Source organism: Solanum stenotomum, chromosome 12 (assembly GCF_019186545.1).
Source record: "Solanum stenotomum isolate F172 chromosome 12, ASM1918654v1, whole genome shotgun sequence".
NCBI classification, from domain to species: Eukaryota; Viridiplantae; Streptophyta; class Magnoliopsida; order Solanales; family Solanaceae; genus Solanum; species Solanum stenotomum.
The window spans coordinates 13,655,011-13,664,914 of record NC_064293.1 but is presented as its reverse complement, the minus strand read 5'-3'; the positions used below and the strand labels follow the sequence as shown (position 1 = coordinate 13,664,914).

General features: G+C 28.5%; 1 protein-coding gene across 2 annotated transcripts in view; it reads left to right on the top strand.

Moving 5' to 3' along the window:
• The window catches only part of LOC125848151 (2-methylpropanoate--CoA ligase CCL4-like), a 57,818-nt gene extending 48,222 nt beyond the window's left edge, over positions 1 to 9,596 (top strand). The window contains exon 2 of one of the 2 annotated variants that reach the window (XM_049527965.1): positions 7,562 to 9,596. In XM_049527965.1, coding sequence (XP_049383922.1) covers positions 7,776 to 9,203 — 1,428 coding nt within the window. In that variant the 5' untranslated portion in view covers positions 7,562 to 7,775 and the 3' untranslated portion in view covers positions 9,204 to 9,596. Of the gene's footprint in view, positions 1 to 7,517 lie in introns of those variants that run through there. The other variant, XM_049527964.1, reaches the window with a different exon arrangement.
• The last annotated feature ends 308 nt before the right edge of the window (positions 9,597 to 9,904 follow it).

The following is a 9,904-nucleotide window of genomic DNA, read 5'->3' as shown; positions in this document are numbered from 1 at the left end:
TGGTTTGAGGGTGGGGACAAAATAAATTGAATTTTTCAACAAAAAAGTAATTGTAGTTTGAAGTTGGAAGAGAGTTTTGGAAAATGTTTTCCTTAAATTTTGAAGGGAAGTCATTTTCCTTAAATTTGAGGAAAATGAGTTGATTCGGAAAATATTTTCCAAATATTTAATCCAATCAAATATGAGAAAATTGGAAAATATTTTCCGTTTTTCCTTCATACCAAACACACCCTAAATAGAAACGAAGGGAGTATTAAATGACATTATTGGAATACATACACAAGGCTAACATAAATAATAGGAAAAATTACAGAAATTTCACATTTTAGTTTACTTATTACCATTATCCCCTATAAGTTTTACAAATTTCCAAAATTTCTCATTTTCGCGCATCAAATTAGTGTATCTCACGCATCAGATTAATGTATCAGCGCTTATAGCATTGTATCTCGCGCATCAGATTAGTGTATCATGTATAAAATGTAATGTATCTTACTTAATGATTAATGTATCTCGCGCATCAGATTAATGTATCAGCGCTTATATTATTGTATCCGTTTGAGGGATTTCTATAATTATAATTTTTAAGGGATAAATTGTAATTTTATCTTACAAGTATGTGATTTCTATCATTTACCCATAATAATATCTGCTTAGAAATATATGACTATGATTTATTATTATAAAAAAAAAAAAAAAACTAGACAGAAAGTTAATTGTGAGTATATAGATAAATGTCAAATCCAAAAGGTTGTAGAGAGTATAAATTTAAAGTTTAAACCATCACATCATAGAAACTAACAATTTAACAACCATATGCATGTGTCACATTCATATTCTTGTGTTTTTACTTGGTTTGTCCAGACACAACCAAAAGAGGTTAGTCATAACATGGCTTTAGCCTTTAAAAATGATAATTATGGTGAAGATTACGAAGAATATAGTAGATACTTCCTCCGTCTAACAATATTCGTTCACTATTAACTTTGCACACTTCTTAAAAATTATAAATACAAGGATAATTCTACTATATTATCTTTTGAATATAATAAATACAATGTCTTAAAAAATATAATAGGAAAATGACTATAACTAATGATAAGGGTAAATTAGAAATTTAATATAAAATTATTCATAAATTTCATAAAGTAAACCAAAATTGTTAGACATTTTAAAATAGTATAATGGACAACAGGAAGAAAATAGAGCAACTTTCACATATAGCAAACAAAAAAAATCATATTTGTATGCTATAACAAAGTTTGCATAATTGCGCTCCATATCAAACATATATATATATAATTCGCTATACATATACAATTGAAAGTTATGTCTATTTCGCTATACATATATACAAAAAGAAGAAATTGTATAATTCGTTGGCTCCTCTTCAAATTTGTATAATTTCGCTGGCAGACCATTTGTATAAATTGTTGTTAGCCTCTCGTTTTTATAAATTGTTGACAAAAATATTTGTCTATCAAAAATCGCTCTCTCTCTTTCGCTTTATACAAACATAAATTATACATTATATTTGTATAATATGTGTTTGTATAAAACGAGAAAGAGAGAAAGACAAAAGAGAATTGGACAGGGGAATATTTGTATTGTATAATTATAAGTGTATAAGACGAATATATATATATATATATATATATATATATATATATTTGCATGTGTATATACAATTTTCTTTTGCTTTATACAAACATAAATTACACATTATACAAACATAAAATTTACATTATATTGTATAATTTGTGTTGTATAAAACGAGAAAGAGAAAAAGGCAAAAGAGAACTGGGCAGGGGAATATTTTTATTGTATAATAATTATAAGTGTATAGAACGAATATACATGTATTTGCATGTGTATATACAATTTTCTCTCGCTTTATACAAAAAGAAACACAATTTATATAATTCTGTTGTATAAAGCGAGAGAGGCGAGCACAGAGGGAGCGAGCGAGAAAGGGAGAGTAGCAAGCAAGAATTTGGAGGGAGAGAGGCGACTGACAAACGTTTATTACGGGGCGCAATTAAATCAAACAATAGCTACTCCATTTATTTTAGATTATAAATTTGTCATTCTGTACAATTATCCCAAAAAAATATAATACTACAAGGATTTGAGATCATAAAGGAGGTGGAATATAATAGTTAAAAGTTGGTAAGGAGATGAAGAGATTACATTTAGTGGATATCACATAAATAAAATATTCATAACAATTAACTTACTTTTTAATAAGTGTCATAATTCATTCCTTTTGAAGCATATGGATTGTGGGGCATTTAGAAAAGAGTAACTTCCGCGTATAACAAACATAAAAATCATATTGATATGTTAGTGCTATAGTTTGCATAATTATGTTTCATAGTAAATTTATATTTGCTATGGAGCTTTTGATTTGTATAATTCGCTAGATACATCCAATTTTATACAAATTGTTCAGTTTTATATAAATTCATTTAACATTGTAATTTGTATAATAAGATCTGTATTTGTTTAATTATAAGTGTATATGACGAAATATATATTTGTATTTGTATATACACTTTTCTCTCGCTTTATATAAACACATTTTATACATTTGTATACCGAAAGGGTAATTGTATACCGAAAATGGCAGATTGTATACCTAACCAGATGAAAAAAATATGGGATGTTTGCTGCGAATTACAAATAAAATAAACTACGGTTATATCATTTAATTTGAATTAATAGTTTGCTATTTCATACAATTTTTCCCTTTAGAAGAGTGGGAAAATTGTATGAAATAACAAATTATTAATTCAAATTAAATGTTATAGCCATAATTTCTTTTATTTGTAATTCGCAGTAAACATTTCATGTTTTTTGCCATCCCATTTGTATACTGAAATATACAAATGCAGGACCCATTTGTATATCAAAATATACAAATAGACACAAATACACAAATGCAGGACCCATTTGTATACTGAAATATACAAATACAGGACCCATTTGTATACCGAAATATACAAATCAGGACCCATTTGTATACCAAAATATACAAATAGACCCAAATACATATTTTTTATCTATATGTATATCGAAATATACAGTTTAATAGCCATAACAAACATAAAGTTTGCTATGAAGCGCAATTATACAAACTATAGTTATAGTATACAACTATGATTTTTATGTTTGCTATACAAATAGACTGAAATATACAAATGCAGGACCCATTTGTATACCAAAATATACAAATAGACACAAATACACAAATGCAGGACCCATTTGTATATCGAAATATACAAATACAAGACCCATTTGTATACCGAAATATACAAATAGACCGAAATATACAAATCAGGACCCATTTATATACCGATATATACAAATAGACCCAAATACATATTTTTTATGTATATGTATACCGAAATATACAGATTAATAGCCATAGCAAACATAAAATTTGCTATGGAGAACAATTATACAAACTATAATTATAGTATACAAATATAATTTTCATGTTTGCTAAACCTAAAATTTACTCTAAAACTATTTGTTTTTATGGTTCAAATTGAATGATTTTTTTAAGGTTTGTCACCGGTACACCTTAAAAGGAAATACGTAATACAATTGTTGTTAGATTGTATAAAACGTTAAATTTTAACAGCTCATCAAGACTTGAATAATTTTTAAATTAGAGTCAATTGATCAATCTCTATCTCTAGGTGGTTGATCAATTGGAGACGTAAGCTAACTTTTCCATAGAAAATATTTTATTATTTCAACTTCAACTAAAATATTATTTGAAAATCAATATTTTTATAATATAATTAGTTATTTGAAGTGAAACTATGACTTTTGCTTGCAAAATTTCAATTCTTTTTCTAGGTGATATTTATGATCAAATACGATCCCAATTACTAATTTTTTTTATTTTTTTACAATTCAATGTCTAATAATTGTAAGTTCTTTTTTCTGACTTCAACCGAATATTATCATGTTTGTCGTTGTCCTCCACCAAAGTACTTTTTTGGAAATATATAAAGCTTTATCAAAACAACTTGGACCTACAGTCCCATACTAGTTTAATTTTTATTTTTATTTGATCTTTTTCTTGCAAAGAAGAGAAAAAAAAAATTCTACAAAAACTTGCATAAATGAAAAAGAAGAGAGTCAAGAATATCCTTAATCAATTGAAAAAGGCTTTAAAATATTTTCTTTTTATCATTTAGTCTAAAAATATTCTCCTTCCATCTTTTGGTCTAAAATACCTTCAACCTAAATTTAATTAAATTGAGTTCTTTTATTAATTAGTTTTTTTTTGTTCTAAAAATATTTTTTTATTTATTCAAATTCTTAATATTAGATTATCCCAAAATATTGAAAATGTTTAAATCTAACTATATTTGAAATAAAAAATAAAATTTTTATGTTGTCAAAATTTTTAATAATAGAGAGTGAAAAAGGGAAAAAATTTAGTTAGTTAATTATAGTATATATATATATATATACACACCAAACTATTGTGGATTTTGCAGGAATTGAGTTAATGAATATAATTATCATTAAAAAAAAAATTAAAAACATAATTATCATAATGGTGCTGAAATAGGGGAGGATAAAACATTTTCTAAAAAGTTTGTTAACGTAAAGAATTTATTTTTATTTTAAATATTGTTAGACTTAAATTATAAATATTTTGGAATGAACTTGCCTTTTAGAGTAAATAAAAGAATTAATTCATTAGTAAGAAAAATCAATTCATTTAAATATGGGTTGAGGGTATTTTTAGTCCAAAATACAGAAGGAAGGGTATCTTTGAACAAAAAATTAAATAAAAATTAACTTTAGACCAAAAAATGAAAGGAGGATATTTTTAATTTTTTTTCAATAGGTTAGAAACATTTTTGGCCCTTATCTGCATATAATATATGCAGAATTGTTGAGTCCTTTTTCTAGACTAATGTTTTGACAAGACACCAAAAGAAAAAGATCCATTCTGCAAAAAGGGCTACTTGATGTAGTAATTGGAGTATGTATTGATGAGTTTTTTTATCTTTGCCAAATTAAAGTAGTGGTAGGACATAGTCACTAACCTTGATTTGTGAACAATATGTGAATGATGAATCTATACATTATTAGTAATGTCACTATGATATACACTTTTAATGAAAATAGATAATTTTGGCTCTAGAGAAACAAGACTTTGATTACTATTTAATGGTTTATTCCTTTTCTCAATCCTCACATGTGTTGTAAAATCAATCTAAAAAGGTAATATGATATATTAAAAGATTGAAACAAGAATAACAAAGAGAGATAAGAAATAAAAGATGTACAATATGATTCTCAATATCTCTATTTAAAGAATTATTACTACGCTAAAAATATTTTTTATGTTGATTTTATTGTCGCTAGAAGTTGATTTTGTTGTAATATATATTGAGGATTATCAAATGATATTATTATCACGATCTAAAATTCAAATCATGATGACACTTATGGTAAGCCAACTTTTCAAGAAACAAAAATCATAAAGATATTTGCGAAAGTAATATTAATGATAACACAATAATCAACATCTCAAATATCTTTCATAAATAATATTGCAGTTCAATCAAAAGTCAAAACCAACTCCAGACTTAATGTCATGTGTACGAAAATTTTCTTATTATCTAAATCATTTTTCAAAATTTAATATTAAATATTAATTAACAAATAATTTTTTTTAATGAATATGTTAAGTCTAAGTATGGCAAGTAAAATTGAATCGAACGAATATATTCATTAAAGTTCATAGTGTAGCTTTCCCATAGCGTTTGCCCAATATTTTGGAATCTTTTTTAAAAAAAAAATATTGTGGATGAAATTTTTTGACCAAAAAATGGTATAATTGGATAAAGAGGTTTCTCGGAAAGATATTGTAAATTTACTCTTCTTATTTTTTAGAAAATATATCCATCACAAACAGAGGGGAATCAAAACCTAGAAAATCGGTTCGATTTAATTTTAGTCATCGTGGTTTCACATCCACGTGTAGGCTTGCGTATACCGGATATCGAATAATAATTTATTTTTTAAAAAAAAATTCTAACCCAACTAGTAAAATATCAAAGGAGAGGAAATATCAAAATTGAGATGTGGGTCTTGGACTCTTGATTATAGAGTTTTAAACGCAGATTACTAGTATTTTTTTAGTAGTGTATATACAATTCAATTTTTGAAGATGGATTCGTTTTATAAGTATACCTAATCATCTTTAAATAAAAAAACATATTATTTTTATAACTGAATTTATTAATTAAATTAGAATTATATTATTCAAATATTTGGATTCGGATTGAATAATACAATTTGAATAAGTATGGGTGTACAAATCTCATAATTTAATTAATTCAGATTTGCATACCTATTAGGACTCACTTAGAGGAGAAAAAGTCCCGTATCAAAATTTTCCAATTAAGAATAAGAGATTTTATTTCTTCTGGAAACTTTTCTTCATACTGGTATTAATAATTTTTATATTGTTAATATCATAATTTATTATATATTAATTGTACACCATATATATAATAAAGAGAGTATAATCAATAGGAACAAATACATCAAATATATTTTCATCAAAATATTTGACATGAAGTTGGTCAAAGAATTTCTATGACATTTAATAGTCAAAATACATTTTTAAAATTACTTTTCTCTCTTTTTTCTTTTAACGTGAAATGCACCCGTTAGATACTTATTTTTAAAAATATTTTTGATACTCCCAATTTCGAGGACGAGTTTCATTTGGAAATATTGTTAACCACAATGAGATCATCTTAAGAAAAAATAATACTCATCCGTTACATATTAGTTGATCATCATATTAATATAGTTGTTCTATATTAATTGATCAACTTACTAAATCAAAAAATCAGTAATTAATTATTTTTTCTATATTACCCTTGAAATTAATATTTTTTTGAAAGTATTCACATTTGTTTTTAAGGGATGAGTTAGTAAAATTATCTTTTTATTTATTATTTACTATTAAGTACTGTGCAAAATGAAAAATGATCAACTAATATGGAACGGATGGAGTAATAATAAGAAAACGTGAGGAATATGCTTCTAAATTGTGAGAACTGAAATAATCAAGTGGAATACTTTTTTATTATTATTTAATGACAATAAATGGGATGCGTTTTCTTTACAACTGTAATTTACAAAAATATTTGATTATTTGATGTCACACAATTTATTGTCATTAAATATTAATCTAATCCATACATTAAATACTAATCTAATCCATACATTAAATACAATCTTATTTAGTCAAAATCTTCATATAGAGTCTAGAGACGGCCGAGAGAGGAAGCAACGCACGATCTTAGGGATTAATTATAGAAACTTGTTAAATATTACTCCTTAATTTGGTCTAAAATATCTTTAAATCTTATCATTTAAAGATAATCACATAAAATATATAAAATCCAATAAAAAATTAAAAATGAGTAGGAGTACTTTTTTGTTTCATTGGATCTATATAATAGCATTAACAGAGACCTTAAACAGAGCAGAAAAATATGGATGAGCTAAGGCCAACGCCACCAAATTCAAGTCCTCTTACTCCTATTACCTTCTTGGAAAGAGCTGCTACTATCTATGGCGATTGCCCTTCCATCGTCTACAACAACACAACTCACAATTGGTCCCAAACCCATTCTCGTTGCCTAAAAGTTGCTTCATCCATTGCATCTTTTGGTATTCAAAGAAATCACGTTGTCTCCGTTGTTGCCCCTAATATCCCTGCCATGTATGAGCTTCATTTTGCTGTTCCCATGGCTGGTGCTGTACTCAACACCATTAATCTCCGTCTTGATGCACGTACTATCTCTGTACTCCTCCGTCACAGCGAATCTAAACTCCTCTTCGTTGATTGTCAATCCAAATCCCTAATTCTCGAAGCTCTGTCCTTATTTCCGCCTGAATTCCACCGTCCGGTTCTCGTTCTTATCGAGGACGAAGAATTCCCAATTCCAAAAACTGATGAATTTATCACTACTTATGAGGAATTGGTTGAAAGAGGGGATTTGGGTTTCAATTGGATTCGCCCGAAAAGTGAATTTGATCCGATTGCTATGAATTACACTTCTGGAACTACATCTGCTCCGAAAGGTGTGGTTCATAGCCATAGGGGTATTTTCGTTGTTTCGTTGGATTCGTTGATTGAATGGTCCGTTCCGAAACAGCCGGTTTATTTATGGACGCTACCTATGTTTCATGCAAACGGATGGAGTTATCCATGGGGAATGGCTGCTGTTGGTGGAACGAATATCTGTTTGAGAAAATTCGATGCCGGAATCATTTATGACTCGATCAACAAACACGGTGTTACTCATATCTGCGCTGCTCCAGTGGTACTCAACATGTTGTCGAATTCCCCTGACAGTAAGCCATTAAAACACCCTGTTTATATAATGACAGCAGGATCCCCACCCCCTGCTGCTGTCCTGTTTCGAACAGAGTCCCTTGGATTTGTAGTCCATCATGGTTATGGACTTACAGAAACTGGTGGATTAGTTATTTCTTGTACATGGAAAAATCACTGGAATAAATTTCCAGCAAATGAAAGAGCAAGGCTGAAATCAAGACAAGGGGTTAGGACATTAGGGATGGCGGAAGTGGACGTGGTGGATCCAGAATCAGGAGTCAGTGTTAAACGGGACGGATCAACATTAGGAGAAATTGTTCTAAAGGGTGCTTGTGTCATGTTGGGTTACTTTAAAGACCCGGAAGGAACGTCAAAATGCATGAAAGATGATGGTTGGTTTTACACAGGGGATGTGGCAGTTATGCATCCTGATGGATACTTAGAAATTAAAGACAGATCAAAGGACGTGATCATAAGTGGTGGAGAGAATTTGAGCAGTGTAGAAGTGGAATCAGTGTTGTATACCCATCCAGCGATTAACGAAGCAGCAGTAGTGGCAAGGCCAGATGAATTCTGGGGCGAAACTCCTTGTGCATTTGTTAGTCTGAATGGAAAACATAAGGCCAGTGAAAAAGACATTATTGAGTTTTGTAGAGCCAAATTGCCACATTATATGGTACCAAAGACTGTCATAATTAAACAAGAGCTTCCAAAGACATCAACAGGGAAAATTCAGAAGTTCGTGCTTAGAGACATTGCTAAAAGTATGGGCAAAAGCAATAGCAGCAAGAAGATGAGCAGAATGTAGAGATGAGTTAACTCAGCCTGGATGAGGTTCAAACAAATCTGTGCTTGTTTTTACTAGTAGTGTGTGGACAAATACAAGAATATGAATGTGACAAATTGCGTATGGTTGTTAAATTGTTAGTCCTGTGATGTGATTGATGGTTTAAATAATTTATAGCTTCTGCAACTTTTTGGATTTGGCATTTTTCTATGAGTTGGTTTTAGCGTGCAGTTTTGGGCTTAACTAATAAAATGTGGAGGCTGTAATTTTCATTTACTTGTTTCAGTTTGTCTTTGGAATTTTGCATCTTCAAATTTACCCCCAGCAATCAGCATGTATGTTATGGGGCTGTCGAAAACTACCCTACTTTTAATTTATTTGGTCCAAAATAAATAATCCCCTTTTTACTTGTCATATTTATATTTAATATACCTATTATTATTAAGAAAATAATACTCCATCCGTTCACTTGTCAAATTGTGACAAATAAAAGTGAATAGAGAGATTTCTCTGTCTCAATTTATGTGACACTTGAGTCAAACAATTTAAGTTTGATTCGAAATTTGCGTTTGTAATTTTCAATTTTTTTGAAATGGAATTTATATATTTGTAAACTAAGTAAAAAGTATTATAAATCACAATAATTAAAAAATATTTAAAAAATTTACGATTAAAGATAAATTTAATTGAATCTTGAAATCCGAAAATCTATATATCTTATA